The 26,461-nt window shown below is 55.2% G+C and overlaps 1 protein-coding gene across 3 annotated transcripts in view; it reads right to left on the bottom strand.

The window, feature by feature from the left end:
* The window catches only part of LOC140430899 (docking protein 4-like), a 1,455,358-nt gene that overhangs the window by 721,430 nt on the left and 707,467 nt on the right, over window positions 1–26,461 (bottom strand). For all 3 annotated transcript variants that reach the window (XM_072518685.1, XM_072518686.1, XM_072518687.1), the window contains exon 2: window positions 24,897–25,004. In XM_072518685.1, coding sequence (XP_072374786.1) covers window positions 24,897–25,004 — 108 coding nt within the window. The remainder of the gene's footprint in view (window positions 1–24,896; window positions 25,005–26,461) is intronic.

Here is a 26,461-nt window from a genome sequence, read left to right as displayed (position 1 = left end):
GGTCAGTGTGAGGGTCAGTGTGAGGGTCAGTGAGTCAGTGTGAGGGTCAGTGAGTCAGTGTGAGGGTCAGTGTGAGGGTCAGTGAGTCACTGTGAGGGTCTTGAGTCAGTGTAAGGGTCAGTGAGTCAGTGTGAGGGTCAATGTGAGGGTCAGCGAGTCAGTGTGAGGGTCAGTGAGTGTGTGTGAGGGTCAGTGTGAGGGTCAGTGAGTCAGTGTGAGGGTCAGTGTGAGGGTCAGTGAGTCAGTGTGAGGGTCAGTGTGAGGGTCAGTGTGAGGGTCAGTGAGTCAGTGTGAGGGGCAGTGAGTCAGTGTGAGGGTCAGTGAGTCAGTGTGAGGGTCAGTGTGAGGGTCAGTGAGACAGTGTGAGGGTCAGTGAGTCAGTGTGAGTGTCAGTGTGAGGGTCAGTGAGTCAGTGTGAGGGTCAGTGTGAGGGTCAGTGTGAGGGTCAGTGAGTCAGTGTGTGGGTCAGTGTGCGGGTCAGTGAGTCAGTGTGACGGTCAGTGTGAGGGTCAGTGAGTCAGTGTGAGGGTCAGTGAGTCAGTGTGAGGGTCAGTGTGAGCGTCAGTGAGCCAGTGTGAGGGTCAGTGAGTCAGTGTAAGGGTCAGTGTGAGGGTCAGTGTGTCAATGTGAGGGTCAGTGAGTCAGTGTGAGGGTCAGTGTGAGGGTCAGTGAATCAGTGTGAGGGTCAGTGTGAGGGTCAGTGTGAGGGTCAGTGAGTCAGTGTGAGGGTTAGTGAGTCAGTGTGAGGGTCAGTGTGAGGGTCAGTGTGAGGGTCAGTGAGTCAGTGTGAGGGTCAGTGAGTCAGTGTGAGGGTCAGTGTGAGTGTCAGTGTGAAGGTCAGTGTGTGGGTCAGTGAGTCAGTGTGAGGGTCAGTGTGAGGGTCAGTTTGAGGGTCAGTGAGTCAGTGTGAGGGTCATTGTGAGGTTCAGTGAGTCAGTGTGAGGGTCAGTGAGTCAGTGTGAGGGTCAGTGAGTCAGTGTGAGGGTCAGTGTGAGGTTCAGTGAGTCAGTGTGAGGGTCAGTGAGTCAGGGTGGGGGGTCAGGGTGGGGTGTCAGCCTGGGGACTCAGGGTGGGGGGTCAGTGTGGGGGGTCAACCTGAGGGGTCAGTGTGGGGGGTCAGGGTGGGTGGTCAGTATGTCAGTGTGAGGGCCAGTGTGAGGGGCAGTGAGTCAGTGTGAGGGTCAGTGAGTCAGTGTCAGTGAGTCAGTGTGAGGGTCAGTGTGAGGGTCAGTGAGTCAGTGTGAGGGTCAGTGAGTCAGTGTGAGGGTCAGTGTGAGGATCAGTGAGTCAGTGTGAGGGTCAGTGAGTCAGTGTGAGGGTCAATGTGAGGGTCAGTGAGTCAGTGTCAGTAAGTCCATGTGAGGGTCAGTGTGAGGGTCAGTGAGTCAGTGTGAGGGTCAGTGAGTCAGTGTGAGGGTCAGTGTGAGGGTCAGTGTGTCAATGTGAGGGTCAGTGAGTCAGTGTGAGGGTCAGTGTGAGGGTCAGTGAATCAGTGTGAGGGTCAGTGTGAGGGTCAGTGTGAGGGTCAGTGAGTCAGTGTGAGGGTTAGTGAGTCAGTGTGAGGGTCAGTGTGAGGGTCAGTGTGAGGGTCAGTGAGTCAGTGTGAGGGTCAGTGAGTCAGTGTGAGGGTCAGTGTGAGGATCAGTGAGTCAGTGTGAGGGTCTGTGAGTCAGTGTGAGGGTCAATGTGAGGGTCAGTGAGTCAGTGTCAGTAAGTCCGTGTGAGGGTCAGTGTGAGGGTCAGTGTGAGGGTCAGTGAGTCAGTGTGAGGGTCAGTGAGTCAGTGTGAGGGTCAGTGTGAGGGTCAGTGAGTCACTGTGAGGGTCAGTGAGTCAGTGTAAGGGTCAGTGAGTCAGTGTGAGGGTCAATGTGAGTGTCAGCGAGTCAGTGTGAGGGTCAGTGAGTGTGTGTGAGGGTCAGTGTGAGGGTCAGTGAGTCAGTGTGAGGGTCAGTGTGAGGGTCAGTGAGTCAGTGTGAGGGTCAGTGTGAGGGTCAGTGTGAGGATCAGTGAGTCAGTGTGAGGGTCAGTGTGAGGGTCAGTGAGTCAGTGTGAGGGTCAGTGTGTCAGTGTCAGTGAGTCAGTGTTGAGGGTCAGTGTGAGGGTCAGTGAGTCAGTGTGAGGGTCAGTGAGTCAGTGTGAGGGTCAGTGTGAGGATCAGTGAGTCAGTGTGAGGGTCAGTGAGTCAGTGTGAGGGTCAATGTGAGGGTCAGTGAGTCAGTGTCAGTAAGTCCGTGTGAGGGTCAGTGTGAGGGTCAGTGTGAGGGTCAGTGAGTCAGTGTGAGGGTCAGTGAGTCAGTGTGAGGGTCAGTGTGAGGGTCAGTGAGTCACTGTGAGGGTCTTGAGTCAGTGTAAGGGTCAGTGAGTCAGTGTGAGGGTCAATGTGAGGGTCAGCGAGTCAGTGTGAGGGTCAGTGAGTGTGTGTGAGGGTCAGTGTGAGGGTCAGTGAGTCAGTGTGAGGGTCAGTGTGAGGGTCAGTGAGTCAGTGTGAGGGTCAGTGTGAGGGTCAGTGTGAGGGTCAGTGAGTCAGTGTGAGGGGCAGTGAGTCAGTGTGAGGGTCAGTGAGTCAGTGTGAGGGTCAGTGTGAGGGTCAGTGAGACAGTGTGAGGGTCAGTGAGTCAGTGTGAGTGTCAGTGTGAGGGTCAGTGAGTCAGTGTGAGGGTCAGTGTGAGGGTCAGTGTGAGGGTCAGTGAGTCAGTGTGTGGGTCAGTGTGCGGGTCAGTGAGTCAGTGTGACGGTCAGTGTGAGGGTCAGTGAGTCAGTGTGAGGGTCAGTGAGTCAGTGTGAGGGTCAGTGTGAGCGTCAGTGAGCCAGTGTGAGGGTCAGTGAGTCAGTGTGAGGGTCAGTGTGAGGGTCAGTGTGTCAATGTGAGGGTCAGTGAGTCAGTGTGAGGGTCAGTGTGAGGGTCAGTGAATCAGTGTGAGGGTCAGTGTGAGGGTCAGTGTGAGGGTCAGTGAGTCAGTGTGAGGGTTAGTGAGTCAGTGTGAGGGTCAGTGTGAGGGTCAGTGTGAGGGTCAGTGAGTCAGTGTGAGGGTCAGTGAGTCAGTGTGAGGGTCAGTGTGAGTGTCAGTGTGAAGGTCAGTGTGTGGGTCAGTGAGTCAGTGTGAGGGTCAGTGTGAGGGTCAGTTTGAGGGTCAGTGAGTCAGTGTGAGGGTCATTGTGAGGTTCAGTGAGTCAGTGTGAGGGTCAGTGAGTCAGGGTGGGGGGTCAGGGTGGGGTGTCAGCCTGGGGACTCAGGGTGGGGGGTCAGTGTGGGGGGTCAACCTGAGGGGTCAGTGTGGGGGGTCAGGGTGGGTGGTCAGTATGTCAGTGTGAGGGCCAGTGTGAGGGGCAGTGAGTCAGTGTGAGGGTCAGTGAGTCAGTGTCAGTGAGTCAGTGTGAGGGTCAGTGTGAGGGTCAGTGAGTCAGTGTGAGGGTCAGTGAGTCAGTGTGAGGGTCAGTGTGAGGGTCAGTGTGAGGGTCAGTGAGTCAGTGTGAGGGTTAGTGAGTCAGTGTGAGGGTCAGTGTGAGGGTCAGTGTGAGGATCAGTGAGTCAGTGTGAGGGTCAGTGAGTCAGTGTGAGGGTCAATGTGAGGGTCAGTGAGTCAGTGTCAGTAAGTCCATGTGAGGGTCAGTGTGAGGGTCAGTGAGTCAGTGTGAGGGTCAGTGAGTCAGTGTGAGGGTCAGTGTGAGGGTCAGTGAGTCAGTGTGAGGGTCAGTGAATCAGTGTGAGGGTCAATGTGAGGGTCAGTGAGTCAGTGTAAGGGTCAGTGAGTCAGTGTGAGGGTCAATGAGAGGGTCAGCGAGTCAGTGTTAGGGTCAGTGAGTGTGTGTGAGGGTCAGTGTGAGGGTCAGTGAGTCAGTGTGAGGGTCAGTGTGAGGGTCAGTGAGTCAGTGTGAGGGTCAGTGAGAGGGTCTGTGTGAGGGTCAGTGAGTCAGTGTGAGGGTCAGTGAGTCAGTGTGAGGGGCAGTGAGTCAGTGTGAGGGTCAGTGTGAGGGTCAGTGAGTCAGTGTGAGGGTCAGTGTGAGGGTCAGTGTGAGGGTCAGTGTGAGGGTCAGTGAGTCAGTGTCAGTGAGTCAGTGTGAGGGTCAGTGAGTCAGTGTGCGGGTCAGTGAGTCAGTGTGCGGGTCAGTGTGAGGGTCAGTGAGTCAGTGTGAGGGTCAGTGAATCAGTGTGAGGGTCAATGTGAGGGTCAGTGAGTCAGTGTGAGGGTCAGTGTGAGGGTCAGTGAGTCAGTGTGAGGGTCAGTGAATCAGTGTGAGGTTCAATGTGAGGGTCTGTGAGTCTGCCTGGGGGCTCAGGGTGGGGGGTTAGGGTGGGGGGTCAGGGTGGGGTGTCAGCCTGGGGGCTCAGGGTGGGGGGTCAGGGTAGGGGGTCAGTATGTCAGTGTGAGGGTAAGTGTGAGGGTCAGTGAGTCAGTGTGAGGGTCAGTGTGAGGGTCAGTGAGTCAGTGTGAGGGTCAGTGTGAGGGTCAGTGAGTCAGTGTGAGGGTCAGTGTGAGGGTCAGTGAGTCAGTGTGAGGGTCAGTGTGAGGGTCAGTGTGAGGGTCAGTGTGAGGGTCAGTGAGTCAGTGTGACGGTCAGTGTGAGGGTCAGTGAGTCAGTGTGAGGGTCAGTGAGTCAGTGTGAGGGTCAATGTGAGGGTCAGTGAGTCAATGTGAGGGTCAGTGAGTCAGTGTGAGGGTCAGTGTGAGGGTCAATGAATCAGTGTGAGGGTCAGTGTGAGGTCAGTGTGTCAGTGTGAGGTCAGTGAGTCAGTGTGAGGGTCAGTGTGAGGGTCAGTCAATCAGTGTGAGGGTCAGTGTGAGGGTCAGTGTGAGGGTCAGTGAGTCAGTGTGAGGTTTAGTGAGTCAGTGTGAGGGTCCGTGTGAGGGTCAGTGTGAGGGTCAGTGTGAGGGTCAGTGAGTCAGTGTGAGGGTCAGTGAGTCAGTGTGAGGGTCAGAGTCAGTGTGAGGGTCAGTGTGAGGGTCAGTGAGTCAGTGTGAGGGTCAGTGTGAGGGTCAGCGAGTCAGTGTGAGGGTCAGTGAGTCAGTGTGAGGGTCAGTGTGAGGGTCAGTGTCAGTGAGTCAGTGTGAGGGTCAGTGTCTGTGTGAGGGTCAGTGAGTCAGTGTGAGGGTCAGTGTGAGGGTCAGTGAGTCAGTGTGAGGGTCAGTGTGTCAGTGTCAGTGAGTCAGTGTTGAGGGTCAGTGTGAGGGTCAGTGTGAGGGTCAGTGAGTCAGTGTGAGGGTCAGTGAGTCAGTGTGAGGGTCAGTGTGAGGATCAGTGAGTCAGTGTGAGGGTCTGTGAGTCAGTGTGAGGGTCAATGTGAGGGCCAGTGAGTCAGTGTCAGTCAGTCCGTGTGAGGGTCAGTGTGAGGGTCAGTGTGAGGGTCAGTGAGTCAGTGTGAGGGTCAGTGAGTCAGTGTGAGGGTCAGTGTGAGGGTCAGTGAGTCACTGTGAGGGTCAGTGAGTCAGTGTAAGGGTCAGTGAGTCAGTGTGAGGGTCAATGTGAGTGTCAGCGAGTCAGTGTGAGGGTCAGTGAGTGTGTGTGAGGGTCAGTGTGAGGGTCAGTGAGTCAGTGTGAGGGTCAGTGTGAGGGTCAGTGAGTCAGTGTGAGGGTCAGTGTGAGGGTCAGTGTGAGGATCAGTGAGTCAGTGTGAGGGTCAGTGTGAGGGTCAGTGAGTCAGTGTGAGGGTCAGTGTGTCAGTGTCAGTGAGTCAGTGTTGAGGGTCAGTGTGAGGGTCAGTGAGTCAGTGTGAGGGTCAGTGAGTCAGTGTGAGGGTCAGTGTGAGTATCAGTGAGTCAGTGTGAGGGTCAGTGAGTCAGTGTGAGGGTCAATGTGAGGGTCAGTGAGTCAGTGTCAGTAAGTCCGTGTGAGGGTCAGTGTGAGGGTCAGTGTGAGGGTCAGTGAGTCAGTGTGAGGGTCAGTGAGTCAGTGTGAGGGTCAGTGTGAGGGTCAGTGAGTCACTGTGAGGGTTTTGAGTCAGTGTAAGGGTCAGTGAGTCAGTGTGAGGGTCAATGTGAGGGTCAGCGAGTCAGTGTGAGGGTCAGTGAGTGTGTGTGAGGGTCAGTGTGAGGGTCAGTGAGTCAGTGTAAGGGTCAGTGAGTCAGTGTGAGGGTCAATGTGAGGGTCAGCGAGTCAGTGTGAGGGTCAGTGAGTGTGTGTGAGGGTCAGTGTGAGGGTCATTGAGTCAGTGTGAGGGTCAGTGTGAGGGTCAGTGAGTCAGTGTGAGGGTCAGTGTGAGGGTCAGTGTGAGGGGCAGTGAGTCAGTGTGAGGGTCAGTGAGTCAGTGTGAGGGTCAGTGTGAGGGTCAGTGAGACAGTGTGAGGGTCAGTGAGTCAGTGTGAGTGTCAGTGTGAGGGTCAGTGAGTCAGTGTGAGGGTCAGTGTGAGGGTCAGTGTGAGGGTCAGTGAGTCAGTGTGTGGGTCAGTGTGCGGGTCAGTGAGTCAGTGTGACGGTCAGTGAGAGGGTCAGTGAGTCAGTGTGAGGGTCAGTGAGTCAGTGTGAGGGTCAGTGTGAGCGTCAGTGAGCCAGTGTGAGGGTCAGTGAGTCAGTGTGAGGGTCAGTGTGAGGGTCAGTGTGTCAATGTGAGGGTCAGTGAGTCAGTGTGAGGGTCAGTGTGAGGGTCAGTGAATCAGTGAGGGTCAGTGTGAGGGTCAGTGTGAGGGTCAGTGAGTCAGTGTGAGGGTTAGTGAGTCAGTGTGAGGGTCAGTGTGAGGGTCAGTGTGAGGGTCAGTGAGTCAGTGTGAGGGTCAGTGAGTCAGTGTGAGGGTCAGTGTGAGTGTCAGTGTGAAGGTCAGTGTGTGGGTCAGTGAGTCAGTGTGAGGGTCAGTGTGAGGGTCAGTTTGAGGGTCAGTGAGTCAGTGTGAGGGTTAGTGAGTCAGTGTGAGGGTCAGTGTGAGGGTCAGTGTGAGAGTCAGTGTGAGGGTCAGTGCCAGGGTAAGTGAGTCAGTGTGACGGTCAGTGAGTCAGTCTCAGTGAGTCAGTGTGAGGGTCAGTGAGTCAGTGTGAGGGTCAGTGAGTCAGTGTGAGGGTCAGTGTGAGCGTCAGTGAGCCAGTGTGAGGGTCAGTGAGTCAGTGTGAGGGTCAGTGTGAGGGTCAGTGTGTCAATGTGAGGGTCAGTGAGTCTGTGTGAGGGTCAGTGTGAGGGTCAGTGAATCAGTGTGAGGGTCAGTGTGAGGGTCAGTGTGAGGGTCAGTGAGTCAGTGTGAGGGTTAGTGAGTCAGTGTGAGGGTCAGTGTGAGGGTCAGTGTGAGGGTCAGTGAGTCAGTGTGAGGGTCAGTGAGTCAGTGTGAGGGTCAGTGTGAGTGTCAGTGTGAAGGTCAGTGTGTGGGTCAGTGAGTCAGTGTGAGGGTCAGTGTGAGGGTCAGTTTGAGGGTCAGTGAGTCAGTGTGAGGGTCAGTGTGAGGTTCAGTGAGTCAGTGTGAGGGTCAGTGAGTCAGGGTGGGGGGTCAGGGTGGGGTGTCAGCCTGGGGGCTCAGGGTGGGGGGTCAGTGTGGGGGGTCAACCTGAGGGGTCAGGGTGGGGGGTCAGAGTGGGTGGTCAGTATGTCAGTGTGAGGGCCAGTGTGAGGGGCGGTGAGTCAGTGTGAGGGTCAGTGAGTCACTGTCAGTGAGTCAGTGTGAGGGTCAGTGTGAGGGTCAGTGAGTCAGTGTGAGGGTCAGTGAGTCAGTGTGAGGGTCAGTGCCAGGGTCAGTGAGTCAGTGTGACGGTCAGTGAGTCAGTCTCAGTGAGTCAGTGTGAGGGTCAGTGAGTCAGTGTGAGGGTCAGTGTGAGGGTCAGTGTCAGTGTGAGAGTCAGTGTCAGTGTGAGGGTCAGTGAGTCAGTGTGAGGGTCAGTGTGAGGGTCAGTGAGTCAGTGTGAGGGTCAGTGTGAGGGTCAGTGAGTCAGTGTGAGGGTCAGTGTGAGGGTCAGTGTGAGGGTCAGTGAGTCAGTGTGAGGGGCAGTGAGTCAGTGTGAGGGTCAGTGAGTCAGTGTGAGGGTCAGTGTGAGGGTCAGTGAGTCAGTGTGAGGGTCAGTGAGTCAGTGTGAGTGTCAGTGTGAGGGTCAGTGAGTCAGTGTGAGGGTCAGTGTGAGGGTCAGTGTGAGGTTCAGTGAGTCAGTGTGTGGGTCAGTGTGAGGGTCAGTGAGTCAGTGTGATGGTCAGTGTGAGGGTCAGTGAGTCAGTGTGAGGGTCAGTGAGTCAGTGTGAGGGTCAGTGTGAGCGTCAGTGAGCCAGTGTGAGGGTCAGTGAGTCAGTGTGAGGGTCAGTGTGAGGGTCAGTGAGTAAATGTGAGGGTCAGTGAGTCAGTGTGAGGGTCAGTGTGAGGGTCAGTGAATCAGTGTGAGGGTCAGTGTGGGGGTCAGTGTGAGGGTCAGTGAGTCAGTGTGAGGGTTAGTGAGTCAGTGTGAGGGTCAGTGTGAGGGTCAGTGTGAGGGTCAGTGAGTCAGTGTGAGGGTCAGTGAGTCAGTGTGAGGGTCAGTGTGAGTGTCAGTGTGAAGGTCAGTGTGTGGGTCAGTGAGTCAGTGTGAGGGTCAGTGTGAGGGTCAGTTTGAGGGTCAGTGAGTCAGTGTGAGGGTCAGTGTGAGGTTCAGTGAGTCAGTGTGAGGGTCAGTGAGTCAGGGTGGGGAGTCAGGGTGGGGTGTCAGCCTGGGGGCTCAGGGTGGGGGGTCAGTGTGGGGGGTCAACCTGAGGGGTCAGTGTGGGGGGTCAGGGTGGGTGGTCAGTATGTCAGTGTGAGGGCCAGTGTGAGGGGCAGTGAGTCAGTGTGAGGGTCAGTGAGTCACTGTCAGTGAGTCAGTGTAAGGGTCAGTGAGTCAGTGTGAGGGTCAGTGAGTCAGTGTGAGGGTCAGTGCCAGGGTCAGTGAGTCAGTGTGACGGTCAGTGAGTCAGTCTCAGTGAGTCAGTGTGAGGGTCAGTGAGTCAGTGTGAGGGTCAGTGTGAGGGTCAGTGTCAGTGTGAGAGTCAGTGTCAGTGTGAGGGTCAGTGAGTCAGTGTGAGGGTCAGTGTGAGGGTCAGTGAGTCAGTGTGAGGGTCAGTGAGTCAGTGTGAGGGTCAGTGTGAGGATCAGTGAGTCAGTGTGAGGGTCAGTGTGTCAGTGAGTCAGTGTGAGGGTCAGTGTGAGGGTCAGCATGAGGGTCAGTGAGTCAGTGTGAGGGTCAGTGAGTCAGTGTGAGGGTCAGTGTGAGGATCAGTGAGTCAGTGTGAGGGTCAGTGAGTCAGTGTGAGGGTCAGTGTGAGGGTCAGTGTGAGGGTCAGTGAGTCAGTGTCAGTAAGTCCGTGTGAGGGTCAGTGTGAGGGTCGGTGTGAGGGTCAGTGAGTCCGTGTGAGGGTCAGTGAGTCAGTGTGAAGGTCAGTGAGGGTCAGTGTGAGGGTCAGTGAGTGAGTGTGAGGGTCAGTGAGTCAGTGTGAGGGTCAGTGTGATGGTCAATGTGAGGGTCAGTGAGTCAGTGTGAGGGTCAGTGTGTCAGTGTGAAGGTCAGTGAGTCAGTGTGAGGGTCAGTGAGTCAGTTTGAGGGTCAGTGTGAGGGTCAGTGTGAGGGTCAGTGAGTCAATGTGAGAGTCAGTGTGAGGGTCAGCGAGTCAGTGTGAGGGTCAGTGTGAGGGTCAGTGAGTCAGTGTGAGGGTCAGTGAGTCAGTGTGAGGGTCAGTGTGAGGGTCAGTGAGTCAGTGTGAGGGGCAGTGTGAGGGTCAGTGAGTCAGTGTGAGGGTCAGTGAGTCAGTGTGAGGGTCAGTGTGTGTGTCATTGAGTCAGTGTGAGGGTCAGCGAGTCAGTGAGAGGGTCAGTGAGTGTGTGTGAGGGTCAGTGTGAGGGTCAGTGAGTCAGTGTGAGGGTCAGTGTGAGGGTCAGTGAGTCAGTGTGAGTGTCAGTGTGAGGGTCAGTGTGAGGGTCAGTTAGTCAGTGTGAGGGTCAGTGAGTCAGTGTGATTGTCAGTGAGTCAGTGCGAGGGTCAGTGTGAGTGTCAGTGTGAGGGTCAGTGAGTCAGTGTGAGTGTCAGTGAGTCAGTGTGAGGGTCAGTGTGAGTGTCAGTGTGAGGGTCAGTGAGTCAGTGTGAGGGTCAGTGAGTCAGTGTGAGGGTCAGTGTGAGGGTCAGTTAGTCAGTGTGAGGTTCAGTGAGTCAGTGTGATTGTCAGTGAGTCAGTGTGAGGGTCAGTGTGAGTGTCAGTGTGAGGGTCAGTGAGTCAGTGTGAGTGTCAGTGAGTCAGTGTGAGGGTCAGTGTGAGGGTCAGTGTGAGGGTCAGTGAGTCAGTGTGAGGGTCAGTGAGTCAGTGTCAGTGTGTCAGTGTGCGGGTCAGTGTGAGGGTCAGTGTGTCAGTGTGAGGGTCAGTGAATCAGTGTGAGGGTCAGTGTGAGGTCAGTGAGTCAGTGTGAGGGTCAGTGAGTAAGTGTGAGGGTCAGTGAGAGGGTCAGTGAGACACTGTGAGGGTCAGTGTGAGGGTCAGTGTGAGGGTCAGTAAGTCAGTGTGAGGGTCAGTGTGAGGGTCAGTGAGTCAGTGTGAGGGTCAGTGAGTCAGTGTGAGGGTCAGTGAGTCAGTGTAAGGGTCAGTGTGAGGGTCAGTGAGTCAGTGTGAGGGTCAGTGTGAGGGTCAGTGAGTCAGTGTGAGGGTCAGTTAGTCAGTGTGACGGTCAGTGTGATGGTCAGTGAGTCAGTGTGAGGGTCAGTGAGTCAGAGTGAGGGTCAGTGAGTCAGTGTGAGGGTCAGTGTGAGCGTCAGTGAGCCAGTGTGAGGGTTAGTGAGTCAGTGTGAGGGTCAGTGTGAGGGTCAGTGAGTCAATGTGAGGGTCAGTGAGTCAGTGTGAGGGTCAGTGTGAGGATCAGTGAATCAGTGTGAGGGTCAGTGTGAGGGTCAGTGAGTCAGTGTGAGGGTCAGTGAGTCTGTGTGAGGGTCAGTGAGTCAGTGTCAGTGAGTCAGTGTGAGGGTCAGTGAGTCAGTGTGAGGGTCAGTGAGTCAGTGTGAGGGTCAGTGTGAGGGTCAGTGAGCCAGTGTGAGGGTCAGTGAGTCAGTGTCAGTGAGTTAGTGTGAGGGTCAGTGTGAGGGTCAGTGCGAGGGTCAATGAGTCAGTCTCAGTGAGTCAGTGTGAGGGTCAGTGAGTCTGTGTGAGGGTCAGTGAGTCAGTGTCAGTGAGTCAGTGTGAGGGTCAGTGAGTCAGTGTGAGGGTCAGTGTGAGGGTCAGTGAGTCAGTGTAAGGGTCAGTGTGAGGGTCAGTGAGTCAGTGTGAGGGTCAGTGAGTTAGTGTGAGGGTCAGTGTGAGGGTCAGTGTGAGGGTCAGTGAGTCAGTGTGACGGTCAGTGAGTCAGTCTCAGTGAGTCAGTGTGAGGGTCAGTGAGTCAGTGTGAGGGTCAGTGTGAGTGTCAGTGTCAGTGAGTCAGTGTGAGGGTCAGTGTGAGGGTCAGTGTCAGTGTGAGGGTCAGTGTCAGTGTGAGGGTCAGTGAGTCAGTGTGAGGGTCAGTGTGTCAGTGTCAGTGAGTCAGTGTGAGGGTCAGTATGAGGGTCAGTGAGTCAGTGTGAGGGTCAGTGAATCAGTGTGAGGGTCAGTGAGTCAGTGTCAGTGAGTCAGTGTGAGGGTCAGTGAATCAGTGTGAGGGTCAGTGAGTCAGTGTCAGTGAGTTAGTGTGAGGGTCAGTGTGAGGGTCAGTGCGAGGGTCAGTGAGTCAGTCTCAGTGAGTCAGTGTGAGGGTCAGTGAGTCAGTGTGAGGGTCAGTGTGAGGGTCAGTGAGTCAGTGTGAGGGTCAGTGAGTTAGTGTGAGGGTCAGTGCGAGGGTCAGTGAGTCAGTGTGGCGGTCAGTAAGTCAGTCTCAGTGAGTCAGTGTGAGGGTCAGTGAGTCAGTGTGAGGGTCAGTGTGAGTGTCAGTGTCAGTGAGTCAGTGTGAGGGTCAGTGTGAGGGTCAGTGTCAGTGTGAGGGTCAGTGAGTCAGTGTGAGGGTCAGTGTGTCAGTGTCAGTGAGTCAGTGTGAGGGTCAGTTTGAGGGTCAGTGTGAGGGTCAGTGAGTCAGTGTGAGGGTCAGTGAATCAGTGTGAGGGTCAGTGAGTCAGTGTCAGTGAGTCAGTGTGAGGGTCAGTGTGAGGGTCAGTGCGAGGGTCAGTGAGTCAGTGTGACGGTCAGTGAGTCAGTCTCAGTGAGTCAGTGTGAGGGTCAGTGAGTCAGTGTGAGGGTCAGTGTGAGTGTCAGTGTCAGTGAGTCAATGTGAGGGTCAGTGTGAGGGTCAGTGTCAGTGTGAGGGTCAGTGAGTCAGTGTGAGGGTCAGTGTGAGTGTCAGTGTCAGTGAGTCAATGTGAGGGTCAGTGTGAGGGTCAGTGTCAGTGTGAGGGTCAGTGAGTCAGTGTGAGGGTCAGTGTGTCAGTGTCAGTGAGTCAGAGTGAGGGTCAGTGTGAGGGTCAGTGTGAGGGTCAGTGTGATGGTCAGTGAGTCAGTGTGAGGGTCAGTGAGTCAGTGTGAGGGTCAGTGAGAGGGTCAGTGTGAGGGTCAGTGAGTCAGTGTCAGTAAGTCCGTGTGAGGGTCAGTGTGAGGGTCAGTGAGTCAGTGTGAGGGTCAGTGAGTCAGTGTGAGGGTCAGTGTGAGGGTCAGTGTGAGGGTCAGTGAGTAAGTGTGAGGGTCAGTGAGTCAGTGTGAGGGTCAGTGTGATGGTCAATGTGAGGGTCAGTGTGTCAGTGTGAAGGTCAGTGAGTCAGTGTAAGGGTCAGTGAGTCAGTGTGAGGGTCAATGTGAGGGTCAGTGTGAGGGTCAGTGAGTCAGTGTGAGGGTCAGTGAGTCAGTGTGAGGGTCAGTGTGAGGGTCAGTGAGTCAATGTGAGGGTCAGTGAGTCAGTGTAAGGGTCAGTGTGTGGGTCAGTGAGTCAGTGTGAGGGTCAGTGTGAGGGTCAGTGAGTCAGTGTGAGAGTCAGTGTGAGGGTCAGTGTGAGGGTCAGTGAGTCAGTGTGAGGGTCAGTGAGTCAGTGTGAGGGTCAGTGTGAGGGTCAGTGAGTCAGTGTGAGGGTCAGTGAGTCAGTGTGAGGGTCAGTGTGTCAGGGTCAGTGAGTCAGTGTGAGGGTCAGTGAGTCAGTGTGAGGGTCAGTGTGAGGGTCATTGAGTCAGTGTGAGGGTCAGTGAGTCAGTGTGAGGGTCAATGTGAGGGTCAGCGAGTCAGTGTGAGGGTCAGTGAGTGTGTGTGAGTGTCAGTGTGAGGGTCAGTGAGTCAGTGTGAGGGTCAGTGTGAGGGTCAGTGAGTCAGTGTGAGGGTCAGTGTGAGGGTCAGTGTGAGGGTCAGTGTGAGGGTCAGTGAGTCAGTTTGAGGGTCAGTGAGTCAGTGTGAGGGTCAGTGAGTCAGTGTGAGGGTCAGTGTGAGGATCAGTGAGTCAGTGTGAGGGTCAGTGTGAGGGTCAGTGTGAGGGTCAGTGAGTCAGTGTCAGTGAGTCAGTGTGAGGGTCAGTGTGAGGGTCAGTGAGTCAGTGTGAGGGTCAGTGAGTCAGTGTGCGGGTCAGTGTGATGGTCAGTGAGTCAGTGTGAGGGTCAGTGAATCAGTGTGAGGGTCAGTGTGAGGGTCAGTGAGTCAGTGTGAGGGTCAGTGAGTCAGTGTGAGGGTCAGTGTGAGGGTCAGTGAGTCAGTGTGAGGGTCAGTGTGAGGGTCAGTGAGTCTGTGTGAGGGTCAGTGTGAGGGTCAGTGTGAGGGTCAGTGAGTCAGTGTGAGGGTCAGTGTGAGGGTCAGTGAGTCAGTGTGACGGTCAGTGTGATGGTCAGTGAGTCAGTATGAGGGTCAGTGAGTCAGTGTGAGAGTCAGTGAGTCAGTGTGAGGGTCAGTGAGTCAGTGTGAGGGTCAGTGTGAGCGTCAGTGAGCCAGTGTGAGGGTCAGTGAGTCAGTGTGAGGGTCAGTGAGTCAATGTGAGGGTCAGTTAGTCAGTGTGAGGGTCAGTGTGAGGTTCAGTGAGTCAGTGTGAGGGTCAGTGTGAGTGTCAGTGAGTCAGTGTGAGGGTTAGTGAGTCAGTGTGAGGGTCAGTGTGAGGGTCAGTGTGAGGGTCAGTGTGAGGGTCAGTGAGTCAGTGTGTGGGTCAGTGTGAGGGTCAGTGTGAGGGTCAGTGAGTCAGTGTCAGTGAGTCACTGTGAGAGTCAGTGAGTCAGTGTTAGGGTCAGTGTGAGGGTCAGTGTGAGGGTCAGTGAGTCAGTGTCAGTGAGTCACTGTGAGGGTCAGTGAGTCAGTGTTAGGGTCAGTGTGAGGGTCAGTGAGTCAGTGTGAGGGCCAGTGAGTCAATGTGATGGTCAGTGCGAGGGTCTGTGTGAGGGTCAGTGAGTCAGTGTCAGTGAGTCAGTGTGAGGGTCAGTGTGAGGGTCAGTGAGTCAGGGTCAGTGAGTCAGTGTGAGGGTCAGTGAGTCACTGTGAGGGTCAGTGAGTCAGTGTGAGGGTCATTGTGAGGGTCAGTGAGTCACTGTGAGGGTCAGTGTGAGTGTCAGTGTGAGGGTCAGTGAGTCAGTGTGAGGGTCAGTGTCAGTGTGAGGGTCAGTGAGTCAGTGCTAGTGAGTCAGTGTGAGGGTCAGTGAGTCAGGGTCAGTGAGTCAGTGTGAGGGTCAGTGTGAGAGTCAGTGAGTCAGTGTGTGGGTCAGTGTGAGGGTCAGTGTGAGGGTCAGTGTGAGGGTCAGTGTGAGGGTCAGTGAGTCAGTGTGTGGGTCAGTGTGAGGGTCAGTGTGAGGGTCAGTGAGTCAGTGTGAGGGTCAGTGTGAGGGTCAGTGAGTCAGTGTGAGGGTCAGTGTGAGGGTCAGTGCGAGGGTCAGTGAGTCAGTCTCAGTGAGTCAGTGTGAGGGTCAGTGAGTCAGTGTGAGGGTCAGTGTGAGGGTCAGTGAGTCAGTTTGAGGGTCAGTGTGAGGGTCAGTGAGTCAGTGTGAGGGTCAGTGAGTTAGTGTGAGGGTCAGTGTGAGGGTCAGTGAGTCAGTGTGACGGTCAGTGAGTCAGTCTCAGTGAGTCAGTGTGAGGGTCAGTGAGTCAGTGTGAGGGTCAGTGTGAGGGTCAGTGTCAGTGTGAGGGTCAGTGTCAGTGTGAGGGTCAGTGAGTCAGTGTGAGGGTCAGTGTGTCAGTGTCAGTGAGTCAGTGTGAGGGTCAGTGTGAGGGTCAGTGTGAGGGTCATTGAGTCAGTGTGAGGGTCAGTGAATCAGTGTGAGGGTCAGTGAGTCAGTGTCAGTGAGTCAGTGTGAGGGTCAGTGAATCAGTGTGAGGGTCAGTGAGTCAGTGTCAGTGAGTTAGTGTGAGGGTCAGTGTGAGGGTCAGTGCGAGGGTCAGTGAGTCAGTCTCAGTGAGTCAGTGTGAGGGACAGTGAGTCAGTGTGAGGGTCAGTGTGAGGGTCAGTGAGTCAGTGTGAGGGTCAGTGAGTCAGTGTCAGTGAGTTAGTGTGAGGGTCAGTGTGAGGGTCAGTGCGAGGGTCAGTGAGTCAGTCTCAGTGAGTCAGTGTGAGGGACAGTGAGTCAGTGTGAGGGTCAGTGAGTCAGTGTCAGTGAGTCACTGTGAGAGTCAGTGAGTCAGTGTTAGGGTCAGTGTGAGGGTCAGTGTGAGGGTCAGTGAGTCATTGTCAGTGAGTCACTGTGAGGGTCAGTGAGTCAGTGTTAGGGTCAGTGTGAGGGTCAGTGAGTCAGTGTGAGGGCCAGTGAGTCAATGTGATGGTCAGTGCGAGGGTCTGTGTGAGGGTCAGTGAGTCAGTGTCAGTGAGTCAGTGTGAGGGTCAGTGTGAGGGTCAGTGAGTCAGGGTCAGTGAGTCAGTGTGAGGGTCAGTGAGTCACTGTGAGGGTCAGTGAGTCAGTGTGAGGGTCATTGTGAGGGTCAGTGAGTCACTGTGAGGGTCAGTGTGAGTGTCAGTGTGAGGGTCAGTGAGTCAGTGTGAGGGTCAGTGTCAGTGTGAGGGTCAGTGAGTCAGTGCTAGTGAGTCAGTGTGAGGGTCAGTGAGTCAGGGTCAGTGAGTCAGTGTGAGGGTCAGTGTGAGAGTCAGTGAGTCAGTGTGTGGGTCAGTGTGAGGGTCAGTGTGAGGGTCAGTGTGAGGGTCAGTGTGAGGGTCAGTGAGTCAGTGTGTGGGTCAGTGTGAGGGTCAGTGTGAGGGTCAGTGAGTTAGTGTGAGGGTCAGTGTGAGGGTCAGTGAGTCAGTGTGAGGGTCAGTGTGAGGGTCAGTGCGAGGGTCAGTGAGTCAGTCTCAGTGAGTCAGTGTGAGGGTCAGTGAGTCAGTGTGAGGGTCAGTGTGAGGGTCAGTGAGTCAGTTTGAGGGTCAGTGTGAGGGTCAGTGAGTCAGTGTGAGGGTCAGTGAGTTAGTGTGAGGGTCAGTGTGAGGGTCAGTGAGTCAGTGTGACGGTCAGTGAGTCAGTCTCAGTGAGTCAGTGTGAGGGTCAGTGAGTCAGTGTGAGGGTCAGTGTGAGGGTCAGTGTCAGTGTGAGGGTCAGTGTCAGTGTGAGGGTCAGTGAGTCAGTGTGAGGGTCAGTGTGTCAGTGTCAGTGAGTCAGTGTGAGGGTCAGTGTGAGGGTCAGTGTGAGGGTCATTGAGTCAGTGTGAGGGTCAGTGAATCAGTGTGAGGGTCAGTGAGTCAGTGTCAGTGAGTCAGTGTGAGGGTCAGTGAATCAGTGTGAGGGTCAGTGAGTCAGTGTCAGTGAGTTAGTGTGAGGGTCAGTGTGAGGGTCAGTGCGAGGGTCAGTGAGTCAGTCTCAGTGAGTCAGTGTGAGGGACAGTGAGTCAGTGTGAGGGTCAGTGTGAGGGTCAGTGAGTCAGTGTGAGGGTCAGTGAGTTAGTGTGAGGGTCAGTGTGAGGGTCAGTGCGAGGGTCAGTGAGTCAGTGTGGCGGTCAGTGAGTCAGTCTCAGTGAGTCAGTGTGAGGGTCAGTGAGTCAGTGTGAGGGTCAGTGTGAGTGTCAGTGTCAGTGAGTCAGTGTGAGGGTCAGTGTGAGGGTCAGTGTCAGTGTGAGGGTCAGTGAGTCAGTGTGAGGGTCAGTGTGTCAGTGTCAGTGAGTCAGTGTGAGGGTCAGTTTGAGGGTCAGTGTGAGGGTCAGTGAGTCAGTGTGAGGGTCAGTGAATCAGTGTGAGGGTCAGTGAGTCAGTGTCAGTGAGTTAGTGTGAGGGTCAGTGTGAGGGTCAGTGCGAGGGTCAGTGAGTCAGTGTGACGGTCAGTGAGTCAGTCTCAGTGAGTCAGTGTGAGGGTCAGTGAGTCAGTGCGAGGGTCAGTGTGAGTGTCAGTGTCAGTGAGTCAATGTGAGGGTCAGTGTGAGGGTCAGTGTCAGTGTGAGGGTCAGTGAGTCAGTGTGAGGGTCAGTGTGTCAGTGTCAGTGAGTCAGAGTGAGGGTCAGTGTGAGGGTCAGTGTGAGGGTCAGTGTGATGGTCAGTGAGTCAGTGTGAGGGTCAGTGAGTCAGTGTGAGGGTCAGTGAGAGGGTCAGTGTGAGGGTCAGTGAGTCAGTGTCAGTAAGTCCGTGTGAGGGTCAGTGTGAGGGTCAGTGAGTCAGTGTGAGGGTCAGTGAGTCAGTGTGAGGGTCAGTGTGAGGGTCAGTGTGAGGGTCAGTGAGTCAGTGTGAGATTGAGTGTGAGGGTCAGTGAGTCAGTGTGACGGTCAGTGTGAGGGTCAGTGAGTCAGTGTGAGGGTCAGTGTGAGCGTCAGTGAGCCAGTGTGAGGGTCAGTGAGTCAGTGTGAGGGTCAGTGTGAGGGTCAGTGAGTCAGTGTGAGGGTCAGTGAGTCAGTGTGAGGGTCAGTGTGAGCGTCAGTGAGCCAGTGTGAGGGTCAGTGAGTCAGTGTGAGGGTCAGTGTGAGGGTCAGTGAGTCAATGTGAGGGTCAGTGAGTCAGTGTGAGGGTCAGTGTGAGGGTCAATGAATCAGTGTGAGGGTCAGTTTGAGGGTCAGTGAGTCAGTGTGAGGGTCAGTGAGTCAGTGTGAGGGTCAGTGTGAGCGTCAGTGAGCCAGTGTGAGGGTCAGTGAGTCAGTGTGAGGGTCAGTGTGAGGGTCAGTGAGTCAATGTGAGGGTCAGTGTGAGGGTCAGTGAATCAGTGTGAGGGTCAGTGTGAGGGTCAGTGTGAGGATCAGTGTGAGGGTCAGTGAGTCAGTGTGAGGGTCAGTGAGTCAGTGTGAGGGTCAGTGTGAGGGTCAGTGTCAGTGAGTCAGTGTGAGGGTCAGTGTCAGTGTGAGGGTCAGTGAGTCAGTGTGAGGGTCAGTGTGAGGTTCAGTGTGAGGGTCAGTGAGTCAGTGTCAGTGTGAGGGTCAGTGTGAGGGTCAGTGAGTCAGTGTGAGGGTCAGTGAGTCAGTGTGAGGGTCAGTGTGAGGGTCAGTGTCAGTGAGTCAGTGTGAGGGTCAGTGTGAGGGTCAGTGTCAGTGTGAGGGTCAGTGAGTCAGTGTGAGGGTCAGTGTGAGGGTCAGTGAGTCAGTGTGAGGGTCAGTGTGTCAGTGTCAGTGAGTCAGTGTGAGGGTCAGTGTGAGGGTCAGTGTGAGGGTCAGTGAGTCAGTGTGAGGGTCAGTGAGTCAGTGTGAGGGTCAGTGTGAGGATCAGTGAGTCAGTGTGAGGGTCAGTGAGTCAGTGTGAGGGTCAATGTGAGGGTCAGTGAGTCAGTGTCAGTAAGTCCGTGTGTGGGTCAGTGTGAGGGTCAGTGTGAGGGTCAGTGAGTCAGTGTGAGGGTCAGTGAGTCAGTGTGAGGGTCAGTGTGAGGGTCAGTGAGTCAGTGTGAGGGTCAGTGAGTCAGTGTAAGGGTCAGTGAGTCAGTGTGAGGGTCAATGTGAGGGTCAGCGAGTCAGTGTGAGGGTCAGTGAGTGTGTGTGAGGTTCAGTGTGAGGGTCAGTGAGTCAGTGTGAGTGTCAGTGTCAGTGAGTCAATGTGAGGGTCAGTGTGAGGGTCAGTGTCAGTGTGAGGGTCAGTGAGTCAGTGTGAGGGTCAGTGTGTCAGTGTCAGTGAGTCAGAGTGAGGGTCAGTGTGAGGGTCAGTGTGAGGGTCAGTGTGATGGTCAGTGAGTCAGTGTGAGGGTCAGTGAGTCAGTGTGAGGGTCAGTGAGAGGGTCAGTGTGAGGGTCAGTGAGTCAGTGTCAGTAAGTCCGTGTGAGGGTCAGTGTGAGGGTCAGTGAGTCAGTGTGAGGGTCAGTGAGTCAGTGTGAGGGTCAGTGTGAGGGTCAGTGTGAGGGTCAGTGAGTCAGTGTGAGATTGAGTGTGAGGGTCAGTGAGTCAGTGTGACGGTCAGTGTGAGGGTCAGTGAGTCAGTGTGAGGGTCAGTGTGAGCGTCAGTGAGCCAGTGTGAGGGTCAGTGAGTCAGTGTGAGGGTCAGTGTGAGGGTCAGTGAGTCAGTGTGAGGGTCAGTGAGTCAGTGTGAGGGTCAGTGTGAGCGTCAGTGAGCCAGTGTGAGGGTCAGTGAGTCAGTGTGAGGGTCAGTGTGAGGGTCAGTGAGTCAATGTGAGGGTCAGTGAGTCAGTGTGAGGGTCAGTGTGAGGGTCAATGAATCAGTGTGAGGGTCAGTTTGAGGGTCAGTGAGTCAGTGTGAGGGTCAGTGAGTCAGTGTGAGGGTCAGTGTGAGCGTCAGTGAGCCAGTGTGAGGGTCAGTGAGTCAGTGTGAGGGTCAGTGTGAGGGTCAGTGAGTCAATGTGAGGGTCAGTGTGAGGGTCAGTGAATCAGTGTGAGGGTCAGTGTGAGGGTCAGTGTGAGGATCAGTGTGAGGGTCAGTGAGTCAGTGTGAGGGTCAGTGAGTCAGTGTGAGGGTCAGTGTGAGGGTCAGTGTCAGTGAGTCAGTGTGAGGGTCAGTGTCAGTGTGAGGGTCAGTGAGTCAGTGTGAGGGTCAGTGTGAGGTTCAGTGTGAGGGTCAGTGAGTCAGTGTCAGTGTGAGGGTCAGTGTGAGGGTCAGTGAGTCAGTGTGAGGGTCAGTGAGTCAGTGTGAGGGTCAGTGTGAGTGTCAGTGTCAGTGAGTCAATGTGAGGGTCAGTGTGAGGGTCAGTGTCAGTGTGAGGGTCAGTGAGTCAGTGTGAGGGTCAGTGTGTCAGTGTCAGTGAGTCAGAGTGAGGGTCAGTGTGAGGGTCAGTGTGAGGGTCAGTGTGATGGTCAGTGAGTCAGTGTGAGGGTCAGTGAGTCAGTGTGAGGGTCAGTGAGAGGGTCAGTGTGAGGGTCAGTGAGTCAGTGTCAGTAAGTCCGTGTGAGGGTCAGTGTGAGGGTCAGTGAGTCAGTGTGAGGGTCAGTGAGTCAGTGTGAGGGTCAGTGTGAGGGTCAGTGTGAGGGTCAGTGAGTCAGTGTGAGATTGAGTGTGAGGGTCAGTGAGTCAGTGTGACGGTCAGTGTGAGGGTCAGTGAGTCAGTGTGAGGGTCAGTGTGAGCGTCAGTGAGCCAGTGTGAGGGTCAGTGAGTCAGTGTGAGGGTCAGTGTGAGGGTCAGTGAGTCAGTGTGAGGGTCAGTGAGTCAGTGTGAGGGTCAGTGTGAGCGTCAGTGAGCCAGTGTGAGGGTCAGTGAGTCAGTGTGAGGGTCAGTGTGAGGGTCAGTGAGTCAATGTGAGGGTCAGTGAGTCAGTGTGAGGGTCAGTGTGAGGGTCAATGAATCAGTGTGAGGGTCAGTTTGAGGGTCAGTGAGTCAGTGTGAGGGTCAGTGAGTCAGTGTGAGGGTCAGTGTGAGCGTCAGTGAGCCAGTGTGAGGGTCAGTGAGTCAGTGTGAGGGTCAGTGTGAGGGTCAGTGAGTCAATGTGAGGGTCAGTGTGAGGGTCAGTGAATCAGTGTGAGGGTCAGTGTGAGGGTCAGTGTGAGGATCAGTGTGAGGGTCAGTGAGTCAGTGTGAGGGTCAGTGAGTCAGTGTGAGGGTCAGTGTGAGGGTCAGTGTCAGTGAGTCAGTGTGAGGGTCAGTGTCAGTGTGAGGGTCAGTGAGTCAGTGTGAGGGTCAGTGTGAGGTTCAGTGTGAGGGTCAGTGAGTCAGTGTCAGTGTGAGGGTCAGTGTGAGGGTCAGTGAGTCAGTGTGAGGGTCAGTGAGTCAGTGTGAGGGTCAGTGTGAGGGTCAGTGTCAGTGAGTCAGTGTGAGGGTCAGTGTGAGGGTCAGTGTCAGTGTGAGGGTCAGTGAGTCAGTGTGAGGGTCAGTGTGAGGGTCAGTGAATCAGTGTGAGGGTCAGTGTGAGGGTCAGTGTGAGGATCAGTGTGAGGGTCAGTGAGTCAGTGTGAGGGTCAGTGAGTCAGTGTGAGGGTCAGTGTGAGGGTCAGTGTCAGTGAGTCAGTGTGAGGGTCAGTGTCAGTGTGAGGGTCAGTGAGTCAGTGTGAGGGTCAGTGTGAGGTTCAGTGTGAGGGTCAGTGAGTCAGTGTCAGTGTGAGGGTCAGTGTGAGGGTCAGTGAGTCAGTGTGAGGGTCAGTGAGTCAGTGTGAGGGTCAGTGTGAGGGTCAGTGTCAGTGAGTCAGTGTGAGGGTCAGTGTGAGGGTCAGTGTCAGTGTGAGGGTCAGTGAGTCAGTGTGAGGGTCAGTGTGAGGGTCAGTGAGTCAGTGTGAGGGTCAGTGTGTCAGTGTCAGTGAGTCAGTGTGAGGGTCAGTGTGAGGGTCAGTGTGAGGGTCAGTGAGTCAGTGTGAGGGTCAGTGAGTCAGTGTGAGGGTCAGTGTGAGGATCAGTGAGTCAGTGTGAGGGTCAGTGAGTCAGTGTGAGGGTCAATGTGAGGGTCAGTGAGTCAGTGTCAGTAAGTCCGTGTGTGGGTCAGTGTGAGGGTCAGTGTGAGGGTCAGTGAGTCAGTGTGAGGGTCAGTGAGTCAGTGTGAGGGTCAGTGTGAGGGTCAGTGAGTCAGTGTGAGGGTCAGTGAGTCAGTGTAAGGGTCAGTGAGTCAGTGTGAGGGTCAATGTGAGGGTCAGCGAGTCAGTGTGAGGGTCAGTGAGTGTGTGTGAGGTTCAGTGTGAGGGTCAGTGAGTCAGTGTGAGGGTCAGTGTGAGGGTCAGTGTGAGGGTCAGTGTGAGGGTCAGTGAGTCAGTGTGAGGGTCAGTGTGAGGGTCAGTGAGTCAGTGTCAGTGAGTCAGTGTGAGGGTCAGTGTGAGGGTCAGTGAGTCAGTGTGCGGGTCAGTGAGTCAGTGTGCGGGTCAGTGTGAGGTTCAGTGAGTCAGTGTGAGGGTCAGTGAATTAGTGTGAGGGTCAGTGTGAGGGTCAGTGAGTCAGTGTGAGGGTCAGTGAGTCAGTGTGAGGGTCAGTGTGAGGGTCAGTGAGTCAGTGTGAGGGTCAGTGTGAGGGTCAGTGTGAGGGTCAGTGAGTCAGTGTGTGGGTCAGTGTGAGGGTCAGTGAGTCAGTGTGACGGTCAGTGTGAGGGTCAGTGAGTCAGTGTGAGGGTCAGTGAGTCAGTGTGAGGGTCAGTGTGAGCGTCAGTGAGCCAGTGTGAGGGTCAGTGAGTCAGTGTGAGGGTCAGTGTGAGGGTCAGTGTGTCAATGTGGGGGTCAGTGAGTCAGTGTGAGGGTCAGTGTGAGGGTCAATGAATCAGTGTGAGGGTCAGTGTGAGGGTGAGTGAGTCAGTGTGAGGGTCAGTGTGAGGGTCAGTGAGTCAGTGTGAGGGTTAGTGAGTCAGTGTGAGGTTCAGTGTGAGGGTCAGTGTGAGGGTCAGTGAGTCAGTGTGAGGGTCAGTGAGTCAGTGTGAGGGTTAGTGAGTCAGTGTGAGGGTCAGTGTGAGGGTCAGTTAGTCAGTGTGAGGTTCAGTGTGAGGGTCAGTGTGAGGGTCAGTGAGTCAGTGTGAGGGTCAGTGAGTCAGTGTGAGGGTCAGTGTGAGGGTCAGTTTGAGGGTCAGTGTGAGGGTCAGTGAGTCAGTGTGAGGGTCAGTGAGTCAGTGTGAGGGTCAGTGTGAGTGTCAGTGTGAAGGTCAGTGTGAGGGTCAGTGTGAGGGTCAGTTTGAGGGTCAGTGAGTCAGTGTGAGGTTCAGTGAGTCAGGGTGGGGGGTCAGGGTGGGGTGTCAGCCTGGGGGCTCAGGGTGGGGGGTCAGGGTGGGGGGTCAACCTGGGGGGTCAGGGTGTGGGGTCAGGGTGGGTGGTCAGTATGTCAGTGTGAGGGTAAGTGTGAGGGTCAGTGTGAGGGCCAGTGTGAGGGTCAGTGTGAGGGTCAGTGAGTCAGTGTGAGGGTCAGTGAGTCAGGGTGGGGTGTCAGCCTGGGGGCTCAGGGTGGGGGGTCAGTGTGGGGGGTCAACCTGGGGGGTCAGGGTGTGGGGTCAGGGTGGGTGGTCAGTATGTCAGTGTGAGGGTAAGTGTGAGGGTCAGTGAGTCAGTGTGAGGGTCAGTGTGAGGTCAGTGAGTCAGTGTGAGGGTCAGTGTGAGGGTCAGTGAGTCAGTGTGAGGGTCAGTGAGTCAGTGTGAGGGTCAGTGTGAGGGTCAGTGAGTCAGTGTGAGGGTCAGTGTGAGGGTCAGTGTGAGGGTCAGTGAGTCAGTGTGAGGGTCAGTGTGAGGGTCAGTGAGTCAGTGTGACGGTCAGTGTGAGGGTCAGTGAGTCAGTGTGAGGGTCAGTGAGTCAGTGTGAGGGTCAGTGTGAGCGTCAGTGAGCCAGTGTGAGTGTCAGTGAGTCAGTGTGAGGGTCAATGTGAGGGTCAGTGAGTCAATGTGAGGGTCAGTGAGTCAGTGTGAGGGTCAGTGTGAGGGTCAATGAATCAGTGTGAGGGTCAGTGTGAGGGTCAGTGTGTCAGTGTGAGGTCAGTGAGTCAGTGTGAGGGTCAGTGTGAGGGTCAGTGAATCAGTGTGAGGGTCAGTGTGAGGGTCAGTGTGAGGGTCAGTGTGAGGGTCAGTGAGTCAGTGTGAGGGTCAGTGTGAGGGTCAGTGTGAGGGTCAGTGAGTCAGTGTGAGGGTCAGTGAGTCAGTGTGAGAGTCAGTGTGAGAGTCAGTGTGAGGGTCAGTGTGAGGGTCAGTTTGTGGGTCAGTTTGAGGGTCAGTGAGTCAGTGTGAGGGTCAGTGTGAGGGTCAGTGAGTCAGTGTGAGGGTCAGTGTGAGTGTCAGTGTGAAGGTCAGTGTGAGGGTCAGTGAGTCAGTGTGAGGGTCAGTTTGAGGGTCAGTGAGTCAGTGTGAGGGTCAGTGTGAGGTTCAGTGAGTCAGTGTGAGGGTCAGTGAGTCAGGGTGGGGGTTCAGGGTGGGATGTCAGCCTGGGGGCTCAGGGTGGGGGGTCAGTGTGGGGGGTCAACCTGGAGGGTCAGGGTGGGGGGTCAGGGTGGATGGTCAGTATGTCAGTGTGAGGGCCAGTGTGAGGGTCAGGGTGGGGAGTCAGGGTGGGGGGTCAGCCTGGGTGGTCAGGGTGGGCGGTCAGGATGGGGGGTCAGGGTGGGGGGGTCAGGGTGGGGGGTCAGCCTGGGTGTTCAGGGTGGGGGGTCAGGGTGGGGGGTCAGGGTGGGGGGGTCAGGGTGGGGGGTCAGGGTGGGGGGTCAGGGTGGGGGGTCAAGGTGGGGGGTTAGGGTGGGTGGTCAATGTGTCAGTGTGAGGGTCAGGGTGGGAGGTCAGGGTGGGGGGTCAGGGTGGGGGGTCAGGGTGAGGGTTCAGGGTGGGGGGTCCGGTTGGGGGGTCCGGGTGGAGGGTCAGGGTGGGGGGTCAGGGTGGGGGGTCAGGGTGGGGGGTCAGGGTGGGGGGTCAGGGTGGGTGGTCAGTGTGTCAATGTGAGGGTCAGGGTGGGAGGTCAGGGTGGGGGGTCAGGGTGGGGGTTCCGGTTGGGGGGTCCGGGTGGAGGGTCAGGGTGGGTGGTCAGGGTGGGGTGTCAGGGTGGGGTGTCAGGGTGGGGGGTCAGGGTGGGGGGTCAGGGTGGGTGGTCAGTGTGTCAATGTGAGGGTCAGGGTGGGAGGTCAGGGTGGGGGGTCAGTGTGGGGGGTCAGGGTGGGGGGTCAGGGTGGGGGGTCAGTGTGTCAGTGTGAGGGTCAGGGTGGGAGGTCAGGGTGGAGTGTCAGGGTGGGAGGTCAGGGTGGGAGGTCAGGGTGGGAGGTCAGGGTGGGGGGTCAGGGTGGGGGGTCAGGGTGGGGGGTCAGGGTGGGGGGTCAGGGTGGGGGGTCAGGGTGGGGGGTCAGGGTGGGGGGTCTGTGTGAGGGTCAGTGTGAGGGTCTGTGGCATCTCCCTGGCGTTTACCTTGGGGCTGGCTCTGAGATTGGCTGATTTCTCGTCGGGATATTTCTCCAGTCTGCGCGGACCTTTGCTGGATGATTTTTTGAAGATCAGCCAACATCGTCGGTAGATCTGAAATGGGAATGGAAGAGAGAGTGAGAATGCATCAGGACAGGACTGATCTTCCCAACTCCGAGCAAAGATTTTAAACAGAGAATTTGGCAAGCATGCCCCAATCTAAACATGAGTTCAACTCAAAGGCACAGCAAAGAAATATCCAGAGTCACCTGAGCTTGTGTGACCATGTGGGTGTGTGAATCTGCCGGTCAGGGTGCTGGTATGAGTATGAATTAGTTTTTGTGTTCATTTATGGTATGTAGGTGTTGCTGGCGACAAGGTGAGAAGGTTGTGGTGAGCTGCCTTCTTGAACTGATGCAGTCCCTGCTGCATAGGCACTCCCACTGTGGTGTTAGGGAGGGAGTTCCAGGATTTTGGCCCAGTGACAGGTGATGTAATGGGGGCGATGCCGTAGAATGGAATCTATCAGACTCAGTCCAATGTCAATGGAATCTCACACACACACACACGATGTGAGATTCTGGGAAACACGATAAAGTGAAAAGAAATAAGAGTGGTCAGGAACTTGTAATCTAGAAATACATTAAAGTAAATGTTAGAGTGTCTAATGCTAACTATAGAAAACAACTCCAACCCAATATCACTCAGAATTAGAACTGAAATGTGGAGGAACTAGTTCTTGCACAGGGTAGTGAATTTGTGGAACTTGCTGAGTGCGGTAGAATCGGAGTCATTAAAAATGGTTTCAAAAAAGAGAAAGATGTGCTTCTGATTTTTTAAAATGTGTTAAAGGGATATGGGGAACAGGTGGGAGGTGGATTTGAGACCAGGAAGAGATCAGCCATGATCTGATTGAATGGCGCAGAAGGCTCGAAGGGCTGAATTGCCTACTTAAATTCCTGTGTTCCTATGTTCCCATGTAACACAATAATATATGGGACAAGTACTATAAAAATCTCTGCCTATAACTTTGAGCCAGTCACTGACCTTGATCAGGCTAAAGCACAGTCAAGGCGGAAGAGAAGATGTGTCTGGTTTCACACAGCCTCACATGTCGCAGTGAAGCTAGTCTTTTGTATGCAATGGGCAACTGTGTGGGTGACAATTTAGTGACCCTGGGGTAAAACCACAAATGTCAAAGTCGTTGATGCAATCTGCCCAAGAATGCCTTTGCTCAGCACTCAATGTTCAATAGATGTACACAGATGAACAGGGAAAGCATTGGCACATTTATTAATGATTTGTAACCGTTATCACAAGACTGTGAGCATGGTCATCTGAAAGATGAGCAATTCACGACACAATGGTTGTTGGAGTGTTGAATGGTGCATTATCAGATAGCCTGCAGTCCCCACAAGATGAAAATGAAACTAAATGAATGAAAATCGCTTATTGTCACAAGTAGGCTTCAAATGAAGTTACTGTGAAAAGCCCCTAGTCGCCACATTCCTGCGCCTGTTCGGGGAGGCTCTTACGGGAATCGAACCGTGCTGCTGGCCTGCCTTGGCTGG

This window comes from Scyliorhinus torazame, chromosome 10 (genome assembly GCF_047496885.1).
Source record: "Scyliorhinus torazame isolate Kashiwa2021f chromosome 10, sScyTor2.1, whole genome shotgun sequence".
Classification (NCBI taxonomy): Eukaryota; Metazoa; Chordata; class Chondrichthyes; order Carcharhiniformes; family Scyliorhinidae; genus Scyliorhinus; species Scyliorhinus torazame.
Note: the sequence above shows the minus strand (reverse complement) of the source record. Positions and strands in the feature narration are given on the sequence as shown.